The sequence below is a fragment of the Tarenaya hassleriana genome, unplaced genomic scaffold, assembly GCF_000463585.1.
Source record: "Tarenaya hassleriana unplaced genomic scaffold, ASM46358v1 Cleome15, whole genome shotgun sequence".
In the NCBI taxonomy this organism is placed as follows: Eukaryota; Viridiplantae; Streptophyta; class Magnoliopsida; order Brassicales; family Cleomaceae; genus Tarenaya; species Tarenaya hassleriana.
Genome location: NW_010964923.1, coordinates 1,351,756 through 1,373,513, shown reverse-complemented (window position 1 = coordinate 1,373,513; position 21,758 = coordinate 1,351,756). Strand labels below are relative to the sequence as shown.

Genomic DNA, 21,758 nt, shown 5'->3' with positions numbered 1-21,758 from the left:
ACCCCCCCCCCCCCCCATTATATGGCTATAACACGTAAAAGCCGTATACTTTTCATCGTTAGAACGCAAGACCCTGGAAAAATTCCTTCCTTTTCTGCACCGTGATGCATCAGTTGTTTAGTAACATCTTCCTCTTGTCTATGCATCTATGTTACTACAGTCTCAACAGCTGTGATGTACGACAAGTCTCTCAAGGCCATTAGAGTGAAAGTCCCAAACTCAGATGAAGAATTCTTACTGCATCCTGCAACTGTCAGAAGAAACGACCGATCTGCTCAGAGTGTGGTATGGAAGACATGTAACCCCTCGGTTTCGGTTCGTCGTTAAATATTTTTTAGCTTTCGAGTGTTATTTTCGACGGTTTAAATCACAGGATGAATGGACTGGAGAGCAAAAGGTTCAATATGGGGATATACCAGAAGATATCGAACCCGAAGACATACGGCCGATGGGAAACTACGCCGTCTCCATAACCTGGCCCGACGGGTTCAGCCAGGTAGAATCTAAAAGGAACAAACTTTATCAAGAATCCGAGGAATGGGCATGGAAAGATTGAGCCTTTCATTCTCATTCTTGCAGATTGCCCCATATGATCAGCTGGAAACAATGGAACGGTTGGTTGATGTTCCTCCCTTGTCTCCACTCGAAGTCTGAAGCTTAACAAAAACGACACTTTGTTGCCGGTTCGAAGGTGAATTCCTGAATCTCCAAGGGTGAAGGAAGATGGAATTTCTGTACATGTAGATTTTTGAATCTGGGTCACATTCATTTTCCGACATGAACATGTGTGGTAATAATAATCTTGAAGAGGATCTTGTGATTGATATTAAGTCTCATTATTCCCGCTTCTTAAAGATCCTCCTCGAGTCGATTCTTTCATGCCCACTCAAACAGAGGGTTCATATTGAATCATGAACAAAATTTCATCTCGACTTCATAGATTTTTTAAAAAAAATATGTTTTTTTCGTAATAGAAAAGTTAGATCTAAAAATAACCAAAGTTTAGATAAAATAAAGAAAAAATCCCATATAAATAATTTTTAACTTCTTAGAATATATCAAATAAATATTTAATTTTTAAAATATTAAAAAGTTTCCCATTAATATCTCATTTTCTAAAATTAAGGGTAATTTTTAATTAATCAAGACATTTATCCAATTGTTCAAAATCTTCTAGATCGATTTGAATCTTGGTCGTGAATTGATTTCAATTTCATTAGTTATTAATTTGACATAATTTCAGAAGTTGGTATATTAATTTGGTACGTTTTAGCATTTGAAATAGTATTTTGTTAAATTAATTTATTTATTTGATATACTTTGAAAAGTTGAGCTATTCATATGAAATTTTTTTCTAAAATAAAATCTGAAATATTTACCTTAAATTTCAATATGGATTCAAATCCGAATGACACAAAGGTTCCATTTGTAATTGATCTCAAATGACTGACTATTTCATGTAATGTCATTGCAATTTTTTGTCTAGCATTTGTTGTACCAATTGTATATCTTTGGTACAACAATTAAAGGCGACGACTTTGTAATTCATGCACTTATTTCTAAATTGTTCTTAATTGTATTCATTTGGGTCCGGTCTTATTAGAAATAATGTCGCAAAAGAAAAATAAAACCGTCAAATACATCATTAATGTTCAAAATAATCTAATAAAATTTTTAAAAAAAATGCATAGTTTTATCTATGCATTGTTATCTTAGTCTACGGATTAGGTAACAAATAGATAAGTTTCGTATCATTTTCGTAATTAATTTTGAAGCAACGGGTTCTCTCTCTCTCTCTCTCATACAGATGAGAGTGGACCATGTCATATAGTTTGTTTGTTTTTCGATTATTTTATATTCAATTAATTTGATTTAACATATATATATATAAATATAATAATTTTAATTAGACCCCATTCTATTTGATAATATAAAGAGATATATTGTTTTATTCATTTTTACACATCCAACGGAAATATCTAATCTCAATTAATAGATTCAAATCATCAATGCACTATATAACACAATCAAACATCATTCGTTGTCCCTAACTTAGGACTATAAGATAATTAAGCTTTTCAAGTCCGCCTACCATGGTAGTTGTCAACTTTTATGTCATGTCTAAATTTCACCATCAACTACTCGTTCCACATATTACACGAAATTATATATATAAAAAATGTTACAAGTTTTTTTTTAATGGTGGACGATTCTGTATTCGGTTCGGTTTTTTCAGTTCTATAAAAATATACACCACTCGGTTATTATATCATATTCGATTCGGTTCGGTTCAATTTCGATTTTTATTAATAAAAAATATATTTTTTTACAAGTCTTTGATCCTTTCGTAGTGAATTTTGAAAACATATGACTTATATAACTTGTTTGATTTTGCTGCAAGATAAAAAAAATCGGTATTGAACCGAAAAATTTGATATTCTTTCCAAACCGAATCATTCAAAAATTAACAAATTTAAAAAAAAAATCCAAAAAAAACTGAAAATTTCGTGTCACCATTGGACCACGTGGTGGTATGTATGAGTGTCTAAGGGTGTGTGTATATATATATGTATATATATACATATATGAGTGTCTAAGGGTGTGTGTATATATATATATATATATATGTGTATATATATATATATGGGTGACTATAAAAGTGAAGGCATAAATGAGAAGAAGAGGAGTAGGAACCGGCAATTGAAGACGAACCTTTGCAAGAAAGGCAAATTGGTTTTTGGTATTTGCAATTATCTCTGTCCCTTTCTTTGTCTCCTTTTGGCTTTTATTACTCTCTCTCTTGTTTTTTTTTAAAATTAATTAATTCAGAATAACATATGAAAACCATTTTATTTTATTCACTTGTAGACTTTTTTTTGGTTGAAATGTGAAAATATTAACTTTTTACAACTTTCGTGACACCGAATCTGTCCGAAGATATGGTTTCGCTTTTGCTTTCATTACTCGTGTGATAGCGTAGGTATTGTCAAACAACGATCATATTGTGATTCATTATTGCTCGAAATTGTTATATAATATTCTTTAACAAAAGAATTGTTATATAATATTTGCATTAACTTATATTAATGTTCTAATTTATACTATTTTGATATTCAACGCAATTTTTGCGTGGTCTTTGAACAGATACCGCCATGCCCATATCCCTAAATCTTGATTTTCACTTTGAAAATTGAAAATATATATTTAATTTACAACATTTCTTTTGATATGCAAAAAAAAAACTTTTTTTTTTTCATGAACATGAACATATTTTCAGACGTGTCTTTTCTATATAAAAAATAATTCATATGTCGTAATACAATATATTAACTTATTAAGACAATATAAACATTTAGCTATATATATGTTTAATCCTTGTTTTCTCTTTTCCATTCGATTTTTTTTCAAACACACAGTACTATAATTTATCGTTATTAAGACAAAGTTTACTATATATATATAAAAAAAATTGGTCTAGTGATTTTGAAATTTATTTATTGTTTTACTTTGGCACAAAAAATACTATTTATGTTTTTTTTTTCATCATTTTTTTTTTGTTGCAGATTGAGAATATCTTGGGACTGGTTGGTTCTGTCTGAGTTCTCTTTTCAAACTCTGGTTTTATCATTTTGCTGTGGCATTGGCAATTAATTATGTATTTCTGATGGAAAAAACCGAAAATAATAATAATAATTCAGCAAAATGAAAAAATATATATGTTCATGCTTTTCTTGTTTATCCTTTAATAACCACTCGTAATATTCATTTTCGGTCCAAAAATAGGAAAGAGCAAATTCGTTAACCAATAAAAATCCCCACTTATATATATATATATATATATGTCTGTATATGTATAAGTGGGGATTTTTTTTTAATTGGCGATCACAAAAAAAAAAAAAAAAAAAAAAAAAAAAAAAGATGCGTGGTGGGGGGAAAGGCCAATAAAGAAACGTTAAATGGAGGGTAGAAAAGGTGGGTCTTGGAGTTGTCCGCATTTAACACTACACGACAAAATACGACTTTTTGCTACTTGTCTTTTAACTCCATGTAATAACTCTATTATATATGTAATTCAATTTCAATTCACTCAATTGTTTTTGGTAACGGGTGTAACCCAACCATGGTTTATTATTGGGCAAAGATAATTGTTTATTTCCCTTAAAATACCATATTTCTATTAAAAATAATATAATTTAAAAATATTTCTATTCTACCAAAAGATCACAAAAAATCTTTTTTTTTTCGTAAGACATTTTATTTTAGAAACATGATAATATAGAGTTCTGGATTAGAAAAATGGAGGAGATAATATTTATAAATGTAATTGATTCTAAATAATTTATTTTTATTTTTATTCATTTTATATTTCAATTCTGTTTATATCCAACCCTAATACAGTTTTATAAAATAATGACCTAATAAAATGTATGTAATAAAATAGAAAGTTATATATCGTCGCACACAAAAATATGTGTATATATTATAGGAAGATATTATTCTTAGAATATTATCATTAATATTGTTATGATTTATTCTAGATTTTATGTCTAGAATATTCTATTGTATTTTGCTATATATTATGATGTATTCTTCTCATTATCAATAATAGAAAAATATTTCCCTATTATGGTATCAGAACTTCGGTTTTCGTTTTAGATTTTTTTTTTCTCATCAACAATGGTGGTTGAATCCCAAAGCGACGATGAAGATGATGATATATATTAAATCCAATAGTATTATCATCTTGAATATCGTATTTCAATCACTTTGCTCTTTTTTTTTAATTTTTTTTCGACGACAGTGTTCATCACTACCTAACTCTAGCCGATGTGCTACTCTTTTTTTTCCGAACGACGTTCGTTTATTGATTTCAACCCTAATCGTTGTGAGATCTTTACACATGGTATTTAGCCCTTTCGATTGGAAAACTCCGATCGCCGATCCACGTATGTATTTACGTCCCTTATTTTTTTTATCTTGCTCCGCTGCTACAGTATCGCGCATTATGCGTCGCGCTTTTGCGCCTATTTTTTTTTCTCCGGCCTAGCCGCTATATACACCGCAATTTTTTACGTTGCCGACTTCATTGTCGTGCAACCCAATTCACGCATACGCGTCGCACATTCGTGCCATATCAGCCTCTGAGAATACAACTCTCAAGCTCTTCAAACGATATCAAACAACATCGACTCAAGTTTGAACTACACCACCAAATGGAAGATGATTCGTTTAATACGATCACAATTTCAGTTTTTCAGTTTTTATGTAACAAGATTGAATTCATCATAGATGATTCATCTTGAGGAGGCATATAGGAAGATATTATTCTTAGAATATTATCATTAATATTGTTATGATTTACTCTAGATTTTATGTCTAGAATATTCTATTGTATTTTGCTATATATTATGATGTATTCTTCTCATTATCAATAATAGAAAAATATTTCCCTATTATATATAACTGATTTTGATTTTTAAACTTTGAATCGATTATTATTGGGAGATTAATAAGAATATAATATATTAATAAGAATATATATACATATATTCTTGGGACATAAACTTTGTGTGACTCAGTAGACAGAAAAAAAAACACAAAATAGGTCAAATTTCATAATAGTTTTTGATTTTTTGTATATACATATATATATATTCGAATATTAGAAGAGGACATCGAGAAAGACAAAACCCAACTTTTGGGGATTGAATTGAAGGTATTGTCGAGATTCCCCGTGTGTGGTTGTGTTCTCTCGTCCACCAAAACCTCATCCTTATCAAAACAAAACTAAAACCTCAAAGAACAACGTCAATGAATCCGCATTACGAAATTAAAATTCACCATTATAAATTTATATATTTTTTTCCATGCATTTAAGTATACGTATTTGGCCCTACAATAATTTAATTTAAAATTTATTTTTTTTATAAGTCAAAAGGATACAAACTTTTTTTTTCTTATCTTTTTACCGATTTTTTTTTATAAAAAATTTCCTGTTTGGTGCCGAGATTGACTCCGCCGACAGCTGGTCTTTTGAAATATAAATAATGGCTATTGTTGGTATCTATTTGTCATGGATACATTAATTTTAATTATTGCAATTTGATCCATAATTAGAAAGATATCACATGGCTTTTGCCTTTTTGGACCCAAAATAAAAATCGTGGAATCGGAAAATATTTAATAAAATTCATACACATACTATTTTTTTTTTCTATGACTTTCTTTCTAAGTAGCATTGCTATTTATTAATAGCCAAAAAGTTATCATTAAAAATATATTGAAAATTATGGAGAGTTTACAGTTATGTATTATAAAATTATATTTCTAATAAGATTAATATTAGTATTCTGATAGAATTAGTTTATAGTTTCCTAATGATATTATGTTTACTTTTTATATATATATTATTTGGTTCATTAAATGATACAATTTTTTATTCAGCATATATAGCTTAACAAGCAACATACATTAGTTTACATGCCTGTAATAAAAGGAAAAAACAACATTCTTATTAATTTGAGAAAACATGTACCGTATATACATTATTTTTATTTTTATAAAAACCGTATATACATTATGATATAACTACAAATTACATAAGAGATGGATAAACAAGCCATAAATGTTAGTATGTACAAATGCGAGCCTAATAAATTCGGTAGTTGAAATGCAAATTAAGAAGTTCAATAACCATAAAACCCCAGCCTCTCGGTGGCCATGAACGCCAGGATCATCGGCTCGGGAGACCGTACGATGGTCCTGGCTCATGGATTCGGGGGAGACCAGACGGTATGGGACAAGGTTCTTCCGGTCCTGTCGGAATCTTTCAAGATCCTCGTGTTTGACTGGCTCTTCTCCGGAGCCGTCAAAGACCAAACCCTTTACGACCCTTTCAAGTATACTTCCTTCGAACCCTTTGCGGAAGATCTCATCCTTCTAATGGAGGAAATGAGATCCGGATCCTCGGACCGACCCGTGATCTTCGTCGGACATTCCATGTCGGGTATGATCGGCTGCGCTGCTTCCGTTAAACGTCCCGAGTTGTTCGAACGGCTTGTTCTTATCGCTGCTTCTCCAAGGTACGTTTTATGATGATCGCCACTTGAATAATGCTTAATATAATTTAGTTAAAATAAGATTTGGTCAGAAATTATTTTGTTTGTTCTTTGTTTTTTTTTCTGATGGGATTTTATTAATTCTTACCCCTTTTCGCAAATAAAAAGATCTATAAAATTTTGTTGAACTAAATTCTAAAATATTCAACAAGAAGTATAACGAGAAGATCGACCGGTTTTATTATGTATATATTCAATTATCACATACTCACGTGGTTTTTCCGTTATTAGTCGGACCAAAGATTTAGATATCTGCTTTTAATTTTGTGTCATATATGTGTGTATATATACACACACATATATAACCAAACCCTACAAGAAAAGACACTAGTAGCCTTTTGGGGTGGATACAACGCAACATCTAGGTCTAATCCTGAGACATGCCTAACCCACCAACGGTTGGTTCGATTCTAATAATTTCATGTATTATTTTTTTTTTGTGTATTTTACGATATAGTGTTAAACTGGAACCGTTCTATACTCAAGAGGTGCATGTTAATAATACATATATACATGTACAGATAGAGAAACATATTTAAACTGCCATTTATAATTGAATCTATGCAATTTATTACGAGAATTATAAATAAATATATAAAAAAAAACAAGAAGATCGACCCACGTTGTGTGTAAAAATGGATTGGAAAGTTACGTTAAAATCACAGCTTTCAGTTCTCATGGTGAATAATATACTTTTGATGACTTTTTTTTATTGGTAAATGATATGCATATTTTTTTTATGACAATTATATATATATATATGTTTAATTTATGTTCATGGATGAGATGACAATAAAACATAAATATGAAGAGTTGATATGGCATGGTCAAGTCGTGTTCGTTAAAATCCAAGAGCTCGACATGTGGACATGAATCAGTTGGATGGATATGTCGTAATTCTTGTCCCCTTGCTGTGCTCAGATATCCCACACACGTTCACACATACACATGTGTATACACACACATATATATATATATATATATTATATGTGTGTGTATGTATGTATGCTTATGTACGTATACACGTAGAAATATATATATATGTGTGTGGAATTTGCACATATACACACATCTGCCAACTACTCCATGTCATGTTTTACATTGTTTGTGTCCACCGGTCCACGTCACATTTGATTAAAAACATTAATTTCATGTTCTCTTGTTTCCGTATTTTCGGCGATAAAAGTTGTTCACATTTAAATGCAAGATTGGGAATTTTATCCCTTATTATTCATTTATTGTTTATTTTTCAGTCATTAATTTGTTAAAATAAATTGCCGGTCCCTCTCAATCCATAGTTTAACTTTTGTAATATATCAATATTTTTCACACTTCTTTTTATTGGGTAACAAAGAGTTTAATTCGACCTTCAACCCAACTAATTTCTATATCCGGAATCAAACGTTGATGGAGATAATTTTTTATTTATCTAAACATTTTTCCCCATATTTGAATTCCAATATAAAATAAAAACATATTTTTCATGATCTCTTACCACCAAACCATCAAAGTTAGGATTTTTTTTTCACATTTTAATTTATTATCCAGATTTAAACCAATATATGATGATAATAATGTTTTTAGTTCGATGTTTAAAGCAATTAATATTGATCCCTTATAAATATTAAAATTACCTTGTTACACTAAGTTTAATTATATTGGACCGTCTCAAAGTTACGGGAGGCCCTGTTCAATATATGTAAATGATTTACATATATATATATATTTATAAATTAAAATTAACGTATTTTATAATTTTTTTATTGAAATACTCTTATATACTAATAAGAAAAATTAAAATTAACTTTGTTTATAATTTTTTTGATTGAAATATTCTTATATACTAATTTGTTTAACGTTTTTCTAAAATATATATTGATTAAAAATTATTTATATTTGTTATCAAATTATATTTTTATTATGTTTCAAAATTTTCAAAAAATTTAAGATTATTATAAAATAAAACAAATATACCGTAATTTAATCAGATTTAAACTTTTTTTTATATTTTTTTCTTTTACAATGAATTTTATCTTTTTATTTAAAACCCATATAATTATCAAATTTTAAAAATAATTTTTTTGAAAAAAATGAGGCCCTAAAAGATTGGGGGCCCTGTGCCATGGCACCACTTGCACACCCTATTAGACGGTATAATTAGTTTTCCAGACGGATAATATCATTGTTATACTAAATATTTATGAGTTTATCATTAGTGTATATATATATATACACACACTCGCGTCAAATAGTACCAATTTGCAAGTAAGGATTCTCAATCGTGCTGGGTATTCTCCTTTTTAGATAGTAAAATATTCCGAATGGTTTAGTTTACTTTTCAACGGATGTGCTCAATCGTTCTCTGTATTTCTAAAAAAATTCGATGATTTCTTTTCTTCCATAGTACACCGTTATCTGTAGAAATTTTTTTATGATACTTCTCGTACCTCTTCCCTCTTATTGTGTTGCGTTCTCTACCCAAACCATGCATTGATCGATTATCATTAGTATATTGATTTAAGATGCTTAAATAAATCAATACACCGAATTAATCACTCGTTATTTTGTCAAACATTTACATGCATGCATAGGTACATAAACTCCGAGGATTACAAAGGAGGGTTCGACACAAAAGATATAGATACGATATTCTTCGACATCGAATCCAACTACGAGGCTTGGTCAACGGCCTTCCCATCGGTCACCGTTGACCATAGAGACTCTGCCTCGCTCCAAAGGTTCGTGAAATGTCTAAAGAGGATGAGACCCGACACGGCTCTTGCCTTGGCCAAGGTCGTGTTCGCCAGCGACGAGAGGGAACTGCTCGGCCACGTGTCACTCCCTTGCCACATCATACAACCCGGAAACGACGTCGTTGTGCCGACCTCCGTGGCGTATTACATGGCGGAGAAGATAAAGGGGAAATCGACGGTGGAGATCATCGGAGACGCCCAAGGGCATTTTCCTCAGATGACGTCACACCTGGAGCTGCTTGACGTCATGAGGCGCATTCTGGGGTTTTGATGTTTAAATCTTGTTTCGTCTGTATAATAATAATAATATTTACCAAGGTCTATAAGTACTTGTGTGTGTATTTAGTTGGACCGCTAGTATTATTCTTAATTATCATATATACATATGGATTGGAGTGAGATTATCTTATTTCGTCTATTATATTCGATTTGATTTTGATTTTTATTAAGGAAAAAAATATATTTTTTAAAAAAATTCGGTTTATTCTATTTGATTACGGAAAAAAATTTGATTTTTATAAAACCGTTACCGTTTGAAATAACGGTTCGATTAAAAAATAATACTAATTTTTTCGGTTCAGTCCAATGTACGGAAATGCTGTCCTACGCATTCACGGAAGGGTTCGGGCTCATAAGGCCGAAATTAATTGGGCTTCAAATGGGCCCAAAGGAAATGGACGAAAACCTGCTACCTCATTTAGAGTCTTAGAGAGTCGAGGCGTTTATGCCTGTGACGTATTTTTTTTGGGCCTTTTTTTTGTGTTCCTCCGCGAATATCGCGTGAAACAAGACGATGAGAAATTTGGCAGTTTCATCAGCTCGCATTTTCTTCAAAAATCCTTCCTTTCTCTCGTCCTCATCTCCGATCTCTCGTTTTCGCTGCCTCAGATTCTCTGTTCCCGGTTTCTTTGATCCCCTCTCGAATCTCTCGATCTCCGGTTGGCGAACTTTCACGGCGATGGCGGGAACTGGCAGCGGTGGCGGCAGCGACGAGCTCGTCAGAGGAAATGTTTATCCGAATGGCGTCGCTGTGATCACTCTCGATCGACCAAGAGCTCTCAACGCCATGAATATAGGTCCGGTTGTCTCTCTAGCTCTGCGTCCTTCATGATTTTTTTTGGGTTTTTTTTTTTCAAACAAATTGGGATTTTCTAGAATCGGAATGCATTTTTAGATTATGTAATCGAATTTCGATGATTATGTTGTGGTGTTTTCCGAGGTGAGATGTTTCTGTTTCGTGTTCCAATTCGATGAATCAGACTCCGAGATGTTGATGTCTTTACATATCATCTAGTTTAACCTGTTTGAGGAATCAAATTTCGGAAAGTGTGTTTTGTTTTCCATTGAGGAACATCAATTTGGCGAGGAAGCAGAAAACATCAAATTCTTGTCATGAAATCTATCAAGTTCAATCGTTAAGAGCTCTTGTGGGTTTTTATTATGTTGCTTAGTTTGGTCACCATAAACAGGTGCTGTCTCCTCTCATGTATTGTTAAATTCTGTGACACAGTTGTTTTGTTTATGGTGTAACAGATATGGATTTGAAGTACAAAGGTTTTCTTGATGAATGGGAATCTGATCCCAGGGTGAAATGTGTTCTCGTCGAGGGCAGCACGGCTCGGGCCTTTTGTGCAGGTGAGAAAGAAGACATTTTTTGTTCTTTAGGTGGATGCTAGTGTTTTTAGATAGTAAAGACATATCGAAGTCCTGTTGCATTTGGCCATGTCTCATAGAGAATAAGGCACATTGAGACTAGGGGTAATGCTTAGTTTCTTGTCCCCTCTAGGAAGCTTCTGTAGTGACCATTTACGAATGATGCAGGGATGGATATTAAAGGAGTTGTTGCAGAAATCCAAAAGGACAAAAACACACCTCTTGTGCAGAAGGTTTTTATACGATGCTTGCATCATTAATCGTAGAGGATTACGTCATCATGTCAGTCCTTGCTCATCATTTTCTTCAATAATATCGTATCATATGAAAGAATTATGCCAGTTAGTCAACTTTCTTAGTCTTTCTGCACTATCGATGTTTTAGAGTGGCGGGTTTGGGGGGGAGGGGTTGGAGCGACTTTCGCATGACAGGAGACTTTCACTCACTATCTAAACAAACTGGATATAAGATTAATAACTAGTGTCTTAGTTTATCTGCAGGCGGGGATGTGAAGCAGATCACAACCAAAAATCAATTGTCAGATATGGTTGAGGTTTGGTTGTGTACTCTTAGTTATATGTCAGGAAGAAGTCATAATAATTTATCAATGATGAGAAACTGAGTAATGTGAAAACTTCTTCATATGATATTCACATCAGTGCTAAAAAGCTTCATGTTTTAGAACACCAGTACTAGTTAACACAGCCTCCTTAAACTTGGGTTTGTCTCGCCGAACAATAAATTGTTAGGCATCGTCGACCATGGTGAGATAAGTGGACCCGTTAATTAAATTGATGAATGCTTCCTTTAATTTTCTTGGATTGGTTCTTCCTAGAACTACTCACCTCTATTTGAAGGTTTACTATACCTTAGCTTAGGTTATGTTACAGGTTCTCACGGTGTCAATCTCTTGAGCATAGGCTAGTGTACTTTCGTGATGGTGTCCTGACTTGTTATTTTGCTTCCTTTCAGGTATTTACAGCAGAATATACACTGATATGCAAAATTGCCGGTTATAGAAAACCATACATCTCTCTAATGGATGGTATAACAATGGGATTTGGCCTTGGCCTTTCTGGACACGGCCGCTACCGAGTGGTAACAGAGGTACAAACAGTGAATCCTTCTTCTGAAAAGTTCTGCACCTGTTGTGCGGGTAAAGTAAGAATTGCATTTTGACTTTCTTCTCTTTCCTTCTTTCCCATTCCCAGAGGACAGTCCTTGCAATGCCAGAGAATGGAATCGGTTTGTTCCCAGATGTTGGCTTTTCATATATAGCTGCTCATACCCCCGGAGGTGGATCTGTTGGTAAGATTTTCACATCTCCGAGCAGATCTGTATTTGCTTAGATCGTTGACTTATTACACTGCCTGAAGTTGTTTTACTCTAGTTTTATTGAGAGGGATAAGCGAATTGGCCAAAATCGAACTAATACCTACTTAGCTAATTGCTGACCTGCTTATCTGTTATTAGAAGTTGAAACTCCAAAGTTGGTTAATGTTACCATTGCTGACCGGGCACATTAATTAACTGCTCTAATAGTATCCAAATTCAAATATTTTTACCATACATTTCTGCAGGTGCTTATCTTGGCATGACCGGGAAAAGGATATCCACGCCATCTGATGCTCTGCTCATGGGTCTCGGGACACATTACGTACCTTCTGAAAAGCTGCTTTCCCTGAAGGAAGCCTTTTTATCCGCTGAGTTGTATGTTCTCACGGACTTTCCTTCCCTCTTTTTATTCATATGAAACACTTCTTTCACACTTCTAGTAGATAAATAGGCGCCTCCTCACATTTGTATTTGTCCTTTGGATAGAATATGCATCAAAGTTTCATGTCCTTTGGATAGAATCTTCTTCTTGCTTTTATTATTATTGTTGGTTGTGCAGTTCCAAGGATCCTCATCAGGACATCCAAGCAACTTTATCAAAATACAGCAGCAATCCTGAGTCCGAGAGCCATCTGGAGAAGCTTCTGCCTCAAATAGAATCAGCATTCAGTGCAAATAAGTCTGTCAAGGAAACCATAGAAGAGCTCAAGAAGTGCCAACAGAGCTCTGATGCCTCAGGTATATAACATTATTCCATGCGCTTTTTTTTTTCTTAAATTCTCTCCGTCCGATTTTCTCTCATCTTGGTTTTATACAGGTTTCAAACCTCTGAAGTTACAATGTCTCGTTTCTTTTTTAAATCTCGGCTTCCGAAAGATTATGTTACCCGTGAGATACTCGAATTCAAAGTTGAAACTTTTCGTGGCAAATGTTTTTCTTGTTCCCTTAGTTCTGTTAAGTTACTGAATACGAAATCCTTAACGTTACACTGATCTTTATCGAACACGATGTCTGTTCACAGTCGTGGAATGGGCAAACGAGGCTCTCCAAGGACTGGAAAAAGGAGCACCCTTTTCTCTTCACCTAACAAAAAGCTATTTCTCCAAAGTCGCATCCGCAAAGGGTAAAAGCGGCAACGAGTTGGCAACAGTGAGTTCGGACGAGGAAACGTTCCCTTCTACTAAGCCGAGTTTCTCACCATCCATCACAAAGACTTAATAATGCTTTTTTCTTCTTTTGTTTTTATATGGTTTCCCCGTCTTGAAGCTCGACGGCGTGATGAAGACCGAGTACCGCATCGCCCTAAGGTCCGCCCTGCGAAGTGACTTCGCCGAAGGCGTTAGAGCGGTTTTGATCGATAAGGACCAGGTTTTTCATTTTCACCATCCCGCTCATATCTCTCGTATCATTCGTATAGTTCCTTCGCCGTTGGATTCACCAGTTTTTTTTTTTTTTTTTTTTTTTTTTTTGCGCAGAATCCGAAATGGAAGCCAGCGAGCGTGGATGGGGTAGAGGGAAGTGAAGTGGAAGCTCTGTTTAAGCCGCTGAGTTCAGGAGTCGAAGAGCTAAGTGTCTGAATCAAATAACATTTTCCTTGTCCGAATCAAAAAAGAACCTTGTCGGATTTGTATTGAAGCTTTATGTCGTTACCACTTCTTAACGTTCGCTTTGGAAATAAAATCCCGCGTTTTTGGGAATTTTCTTATCTTGTGATTTCAGTTTCCTCTTTCCAATAAAAGATTAAATAAGGTATCCCTTATTCAGTCAAAATTGACTCAACTGATTAAAAAAAAAGGTAAATTTCTTAATCTATATTCGAATCTTTACTTGAAAAAGCCAATAAAGGTTTTGTTTTTCAATAAAGGTTTTCACATGAGTTTTCCTAAACTCTAAAATATAATCAGATCAAAGGTTTGATAAATTTTCATATTATAAAAAAAATATCTATTATTTCGGCCATTACAAGATTCGAATTCGAGACTGTATTTTAAAAACTATTCTTAATAAAAATTATGATTTTATATTTTTTGGAAATTTTATAATTTGTATATTTATATGAGTTTTTTTCTACAAATTTCGTATATTAATATAAGATTTTGATTTTTTTTCGTATTATTTATGCATTTATTAATATATTAAAAAATCAAGTTGAATTACGGACAGGCCCTTTATCTCAAGTTCTGGATCCTATGATTTGTTTTATTCAAGAAAAAGGGTGTCCTAAATCCTACTATGAATATTCCACGTAGGTATAACTCCAAAGGCATATGATGACAAAAACAGACAAAGGACCTTCGTATATTAAAAAATATATTTATCATTTTTTAATAATGAATATATTCCGGAGTACGCATTCGATTCCGTTTTGGGATTAGATTCCGATCGGTTCGATTTTTTTTAGATCTAAATAATTAAATTTAAAATCCGATCTTATAGATTATGGGTTTGGATTCGTATCGTATTAATTTTTTTATTTTTATTAAATATTTTTTTTTAAAAAAAAATTGGATTTTATCGGAAATATTTTTTTTCGGATCAAAATATTTAGATTTGAAATCTATTATTTTCGGATTGAGTTATATGGAATTTAAATATATGAAAGATCCGCACACAAAATTGGCGTTGCAAATTGGGCAAACACATTGGCTTAGTTTTTTTTTATATTAAATGTAAAAAACCACCGACCCTATTCTTTTTTGCTAAACAATTTTGTTTTTTTTTTCCTTTTTTATCATCGATTATTTTATTTTGATATCCTCATTCGTTATAGATTATTTATGAAACCACTTTTCATGATTTTGTCACAAAATTTATTTAAAAAAGTATTAGATAAAACGAAGATGAAAAATATGTGTATATCTATCTACTTGCAGGGGAAATAAAGTTAAAAAGAAATCTTTTGCACATATATCTTATCTTATCTCTTAATTTTTCTATTTCTCTTAAAATTGCAAGTTTTTATTTGAATAGATACATACATATACAGTTTTCATATAATGATTAAAAATAAACTAAAAACTCTCTTTTCATATCATAACATTTATAATTTTAAATAATCTTTGGATTTTATTTTATTATAGATTGATTAGTCAGTAGATAGATTGTAAATATAAATTATAAATTGCAGAACAGAAGACAGAAGCAGAAGGTGATAGACATGTGGAGCATAGAGATTGGAGGGCGAGAACTTTGAAAGTTCCAAAACGGTTTCAAATATTGGCCCCATATTTTTAATTTATCAAACATTTGACCTAATAATTTCATAAACTTATAATTGAGACCCCTATAGAGTGAGTAAAACCCCTAAAAAACCTCCGACTTGCAAAAATATATACAAATAAACCTTCAACTTGAAAAACTACCATTCAATCTCCGAACTTGTAACTTGTCACTGAATAAAACCTCGAACTTGTAAATTATTGCTCTAATAAACTTTTGACCGGTTTGTTCACAATTTCAGGCGATCGGAAATCTACGTATTAACGGATTGCTGATGTCACCTTATACACGTTATCAATTTTAATTTAAAAAATGACATCAGCAATCCGTCAATACGTGATTTCTGATCGTTTGAAATTGTGGTCAAACCGGTCAAAGGTTTATTAGAATAATAATTTGCAAGTTCGAAGTTTTATTCAGTGACAAGTTATAAGTTCGGAGATTGAATGACAATTTTTTAAGTTGAAGGTTTATTTGTATATATTTTTACAAGTCGGAGGTTTTAAGGTTTTACCCTATATAGAGAGTTGGGACGAGGGGAAAAAACAAAACCCTTACGTTATGGGAAATTTCAGTCGTTACCGCCAAAGGAGCCTCTTCGCCATCTTAGTGTCTTTCCTTCTAGGGTTTCGGAATTCTACTCTTTTCCATACAAGCTCATACCGCTTGTTCATCTCACTGAAGCAGCAATAGCCATGGATACGATTTCTAGCGTAGCGAGAAGAACTCGTTCGAATACACTGTTAATTTTGCTCGAACAACTGAGTAAATCGAAGAAAGAGAATGATCAGGTCGAAGATGCGCATGAGGATTCGACGAGGATCGAAACGGAGACGAAGATAGGTTATCGGAGCAATTTTTCTTCTCCGGCACCGGCGAAAAGACGACGGAGACAGAAGAGCGAGGGTGACAACTATGAAAAAGTGTGTTTTAGACAAGAGCGAGAGCGGCAGCATGCGGAGGATGACAATGCCGGTTCTACTTCGGTGAGTTCTCCAAGGTTAAAATCCGAATCGGTTGAGCCTAGGGTTTCAGATTTTGCTGTTAGTGATGAAAATTTTTGCGATGATGTCGACTCTCACCCTAATGAGGTCATTGAAATCGAGGAGTCTTGTGAGGAGAAGACTTCTAGTTTGGCGGGTTCAGCTCTGGGAAGTTCATCTTTTAGTAAGGTTATAAGCCTTGATTCTGATGGAGAAAGCTCTGTGGAGAAGTTAGGGACTGATGGGGAAGATAGTGATAATGATGACTGTAGTGATAAAGATGAAGATGATGATGTTGAGTCTGAGAGTTCAGATTCACTTTACCAGGAGAGTTCTGAGGAGAGTGAAGATTCTTCTTCCGAGGACAGTGCATACACTTGTTCTGAGGACGAGACAGTGGAGGGTGGTGCAGGAATCAGCACGAAAAGGTCAAGGGGAAAGGAAGAGGACGAGACAGAGGAGGTTGTGGCAGGAAACAACACTAAAAGCAGGAAGCGGTCAAGGATAAAGGAACGCCGGGAAAAGCTGAAGGATTTGCGTAGGACGGATAGATTGAACCTGTTTCATCAGCTAGCAAGTTCAATCTTGGACAAAGACAATAATAGTGCCGAGGAAGATGAAAGTTCATGCGATGAACTTGACATGAGTCAATGTGGAGAAGAGGAACCGCCTCTGTTAAACCCAAAATTTGGGTACGATGAGCCTGAACCAGTAGAGAAGTCTGAAGAGGAAAAGGAATTAGACGCACTATGGAAAGAGATGGCCTTTGCTCTAGAATCAACTGGAATAGAATCAGCTGATCCTGTAAAAGTAAGGTTCTCAATTTTTATATATCTTTTTGTTTTTTTTTTTGGTTATGCCTAAGGCTTAAGGTTTACGATTTGTTTTAGGTTATTCTGTAATAATGTCAGCTGCCCTTTATGTTTCAGAATGAAAATGTGTCAGGCACTCAAGCAACTCCGTCGGTTCATTGTAGCTGCGGGAAGCATGAATTCGTGATCGATGAGGAAGTCGGTCTGAAATGTTATTATTGTTCTTATGTGGCCGTTGAGATTAGAAATGTATCACCAGCCATGGTAACCTCCTCATCACTGTAAAAATCTTTGAACTTTAATTGTACTATATTAGAAGATCTTCTAATTTCTCATCTCTTGTTGTTAATTACGATAATTCCTTATGCATTGTACAGGAGAAGTATCGTCGTGGTGGTGGTGGTGTTGACTATAAGAGATATACTGACAGAAAGGATGGTTCTTTGTTTAATAGTCTAGAGCTTGACGATCAGGGTGATTCCATTTCAATGGCCTCCTTGAAAAATACAAAAGGAACTGTCTGGGATTTCATTCCTGGCATCAGGGATACCTTGTATCCACACCAACAAGAAGGCTTTGAGTTTATTTGGAAGAACTTAATCGGCACAACAAGCCAGGAGGATTTGAATAATTGGGGAGTAAGTGAAAAGAATAAGTGCATTATTTCACATTCGCCCGGATCTCGTAAAACACCTTTGGGTGCGGTGGCTGGGTGTGGTGGGTGCATTATTTCACATTCGCCCGGAACTGGTAAAACACGTTTGACCATCGTCTTTCTTCAGGCCTTCTTAAAACGGTTTCCCGATAGCCATCCTGTAATCGTTGCCCCTGCAAGTATGCTGCTTACATGGGAAGAAGAATTCAAAAAATGGAATGTCAAAGTCCCATTTCATAACGTGAATAGCCTGGACTTCTCAGGGAAAGAAAGCAAATGGGCTCACACATTTCTTGAGAAAATCGGGTACCATAGACACGACAAGAATTACATCCGCAAGGTTAAATTATTTTCTTGGTGCAGGAGGAAAAGCATTCTTGGAGTTAGCTACCACCTCTTCGTGAAGCTCACTGGGAAGAAGTGTAACAAGAAACCCGGGAAGAGAACTGGGCTGGAACTTGATAGCGAAATGGAAGAGAGAATACAAAAGTATCTACTAGAATGGCCTGAATTGCTGATCCTGGATGAAGGCCACACCCCAAGGAACAGGAAGAGTCTCATCTGGAAAGCGCTCGAGGGAGTACAAACGAAAAATCGCATAATCCTTTCTGGAACACCATTCCAGAACAACTTTCAGGAACTTTCGAATGTCTTATGCCTAACAAGACCAGCTTATGCAGAGGCGATTTCTTCGAAGCTGAAAGAACTTGGCAAGTGGAGCATGGAAAGGGGACAAAAAGGCAAGGAATATGAACAAGCTGGTGGAATTAAGGGGCTCAGAGCTTTGCTTTCTCCCTTTGTGCATGTTCACAAAGGAAGCATTCTCCGGGAAAGCCTTCCAGGACTACGAGAATCTGTCGTCGTGTTAAAGCCACAGGATCTTCAGAAGAAAATCCTCGACAGAATTGATCGTTGCCAGAATACATTCGAACTCGAGCACAAGCTTTCATCTGTCTCGGTCCACCCGTCTCTTTTCTTGGGCCTTAAAGGGACGAAGAAAGAAGAGATTATCATTGGGAAGTCGATAAAGCAAAAGCTGGAAAGGAATAAACTCAACCTTACCGAAGGAGCAAAGGCGAGATTCCTGGTTGATTTCGTTCGGCTCAGCACATCTATCGACGAGAAAGTATTGGTATTCAGCCAATACCTCGACATCTTATCCCTGATCATGGAGCTGCTCACTACATTATTTGGTTGGACAGAGGAAAGAGAAGTGTCCTCAATGCACGGAAAACTCGAGCTGAAAGAGAGGCAGCGTCTGATCAACAACTTCAATGACCCGGACAGCGAAGCTAAAGTGCTGTTGGCATCGACAAAAGCGTGTTCCGAAGGTATAAACCTTGTCGGGGCATCGAGAGTGATACTCCTTGACGTGGTGTGGAATCCTTCGGTCGAGAGAAAAGCCATTAGCCGAGCTTACAGGCTCGGACAGAAGCGGACTGTTTACACGTACCATCTCGTGATGAAGGACACGCCCGAGTGCGATAAGTACTGCAAGCAGGCCGAGAAGCATCGGATCTCGGAATTGGTTTTCACGTCCAAGGACGAGAGGGATAAGTTGGAAAACTCGCGTGTGGTTAAAGAGGATAAAATCTTGGAGGAGATGATTTTGCATGGGAAATTGAGAGAGATGTTTGACAAGATCATATATCATCCACATGAATCTGATCTGGTGGAAGGGTTCCGGTCCACGGCCTTGTGACTCAGGTATGAAACTTTTACTGATTTCCATTACAATTCCTTGGATTTGAGGACCATATTCTATTTAGGGACTGTAGCTTAAAAAAATTAACTTTTAAAAATTGTCATATACTTTACCCAAATACATGAAGTTTGCAAACTTTATATAGGTTTATGGTAATTTTTATAAACTTTATGTATTTTTATAGAAGTTTCAAAGTTGGATGTATCTATCTTACAGTTTTTGAAAATTCATGTATTTTCAAACTATTGTCCTTTCTATTTACTTTTTAGTAATTAAAGTTTTGGAAATAATATTTTTTGCAGGAACCCAAAAAATTGAAGGGGAAATGTCATCAAACAAGCATTAAGATCCATCCACTCTGCACATTTCATCTGATGGGTCTAAACCCTAAACCTGAGAAATTGCATATTAAAAGGCATTTGGTAAATGGCATTGAAACCTGTGAAACAAGAAACAGAAATTCTCTTTTTTTCTACATTTAATCTCCACTTGACTTTGATTTTTTTTTTTTTCCAATTGGCATCCATTGGACTTTATTTAGCAAGTCCGTACAATTAAATGGGCTGTATAGTGTAATGGTTTTTTTTCCCGTAGTATGGATATGTGAGGCCCAATGGGCTTAGCCTTTTTTAATTCAACGCGAGTGGAAAACAACACAGCAAGCGGCAAGAAACAATTGAAACGCCACGCTGTTCACTTTTATGCAAACAAAACGGAGAAGCAGTGAACGAAGATTTACGAAAACGGCATGCTCTTCTAACTGTATGTACAATGCGACGCATACATTCCCTGAACCTCGGAAGATTTTTTTTTCTTCCTTTTCTGGTTTCGCGGATCGAACTCGTCAGATCAAAATTCGAAGAGAAACCCTAAATTCAAAAATCCTTCTGCTTTCAGAAAAAAAAAACCCCCATAAAATCGCCGCAATACGTGGGCCCCAGACCATGATTATTCCGGTGTATGTACATAACCGGACGGAAGGATTTCGCCGGAGATCGAGGGGAGATCCATTGGGAAGGTGCCACCTGGAGTGAAAGAGAGAGAGATTCAATCGGTAATGGCGTGGTCGTGCCAGCAGAGGAGCATACAGACGCAACGACGGAGGATATAGAACCGGGCTTTCTGCTGTTTCGCCATGTGTAAGCAGCGCTCTCGGAAACCGGATTTCCGGTTCGGTTTACCTGGTTCGGACCGGCGGGAATGCAAGAGAGAAGAACGAGACATGTATTTCTCTTCTTCTTCTTCTTCTTCTTCTTCTTCTTGTGTGTTTGGGTGTGTGTGTGTGTGTATATATATATATATATGTATGTATGTATACTTTTTTTTTTTCTTGTGGGTGAGAGAGCGAAGGATTGTTGTGGGTATTAATATGGAGAAGTCGGACGCGGCTGCTACATGGACCCACCCACGCTTTCTAGATTCTGATGCTCCTTCTTGGAAATTCCCCACGTTTCTCATTTATTATGTGTATATATATATATTAAAATTAGATATCATGGATTTATTATGGTTTCGTCCAGGGATG

At 34.8% G+C, this 21,758-nt stretch overlaps 4 protein-coding genes across 5 annotated transcripts in view; all 4 read left to right on the top strand.

Moving 5' to 3' along the window:
- Positions 1–839, top strand: part of LOC104808749 (fe-S cluster assembly factor HCF101, chloroplastic) — a 4,081-nt gene extending 3,242 nt beyond the window's left edge. The window contains exons 12-14 of the mRNA XM_010534529.2: positions 161–285; positions 374–496; positions 580–839. Coding sequence (XP_010532831.1) covers positions 161–285; positions 374–496; positions 580–654 — 323 coding nt within the window. The 3' untranslated portion in view covers positions 655–839. The remainder of the gene's footprint in view (positions 1–160; positions 286–373; positions 497–579) is intronic.
- A 5,858-nt stretch (positions 840–6,697) lies between these two features.
- Positions 6,698–10,301, top strand: LOC104808748 (probable strigolactone esterase DAD2). Its single transcript, XM_010534528.1, has 2 exons — positions 6,698–7,082; positions 9,710–10,301. The coding sequence occupies exons 1-2, from the start codon at positions 6,721–6,723 to the stop codon at positions 10,140–10,142; spliced, it is 795 nt and encodes a 264-aa protein (XP_010532830.1). The 5' UTR covers positions 6,698–6,720; the 3' UTR covers positions 10,143–10,301.
- A 319-nt stretch (positions 10,302–10,620) lies between these two features.
- LOC104808747 (3-hydroxyisobutyryl-CoA hydrolase-like protein 3, mitochondrial) lies at positions 10,621–14,564 on the top strand. Of its 2 annotated transcripts, none has more exons than XM_010534527.1 (10): positions 10,621–10,947; positions 11,405–11,506; positions 12,025–12,077; positions 12,497–12,631; positions 12,736–12,832; positions 13,105–13,234; positions 13,419–13,597; positions 13,881–14,008; positions 14,126–14,227; positions 14,335–14,564. In XM_010534527.1, exons 1-10 carry the CDS (start codon positions 10,665–10,667, stop codon positions 14,434–14,436), a joined length of 1,311 nt encoding a protein of 436 aa, XP_010532829.1. In that variant the 5' UTR covers positions 10,621–10,664; the 3' UTR covers positions 14,437–14,564. The 2 variants fall into 2 exon arrangements, with proteins under 2 accessions (XP_010532829.1, XP_010532827.1); XM_010534525.1 differs by lacking the exon at positions 12,025–12,077 and adding an exon at positions 11,693–11,757.
- A 2,083-nt stretch (positions 14,565–16,647) lies between these two features.
- Positions 16,648–21,100, top strand: LOC104808746 (SNF2 domain-containing protein CLASSY 4). Its single transcript, XM_010534524.2, has 4 exons — positions 16,648–17,871; positions 17,991–18,137; positions 18,251–20,235; positions 20,536–21,100. Exons 1-3 carry the CDS (start codon positions 16,774–16,776, stop codon positions 20,228–20,230), a joined length of 3,225 nt encoding a protein of 1,074 aa, XP_010532826.1. The 5' UTR covers positions 16,648–16,773; the 3' UTR covers positions 20,231–20,235; positions 20,536–21,100.
- Positions 21,101–21,758: the final 658 nt, after the last annotated feature.

Excerpts from the sequence above, each read along its gene's own strand:
- LOC104808746 (XM_010534524.2), top strand. The coding sequence starts at position 16,774 with ATGGATACGATTTCTAGCGTAGCGAGAAGAACTCGTTCGAATACACTG. Across the intron at positions 17,872-17,990 it reads AATCAGCTGATCCTGTAAAA|AATGAAAATGTGTCAGGCAC; the intron begins GTAAGGTTCTCA and ends TTTATGTTTCAG. Across the intron at positions 18,138-18,250 it reads GAAATGTATCACCAGCCATG|GAGAAGTATCGTCGTGGTGG; the intron begins GTAACCTCCTCA and ends TGCATTGTACAG.
- LOC104808747 (XM_010534525.1), top strand. The coding sequence starts at position 10,665 with ATGAGAAATTTGGCAGTTTCATCAGCTCGCATTTTCTTCAAAAATCCT. Across the intron at positions 13,235-13,418 it reads GCCTTTTTATCCGCTGAGTT|TTCCAAGGATCCTCATCAGG; the intron begins GTATGTTCTCAC and ends TTGGTTGTGCAG. Across the intron at positions 13,598-13,880 it reads ACAGAGCTCTGATGCCTCAG|TCGTGGAATGGGCAAACGAG; the intron begins GTATATAACATT and ends GTCTGTTCACAG.
- LOC104808748 (XM_010534528.1), top strand. The coding sequence starts at position 6,721 with ATGAACGCCAGGATCATCGGCTCGGGAGACCGTACGATGGTCCTGGCT. Across the intron at positions 7,083-9,709 it reads CTTATCGCTGCTTCTCCAAG|GTACATAAACTCCGAGGATT; the intron begins GTACGTTTTATG and ends ATGCATGCATAG.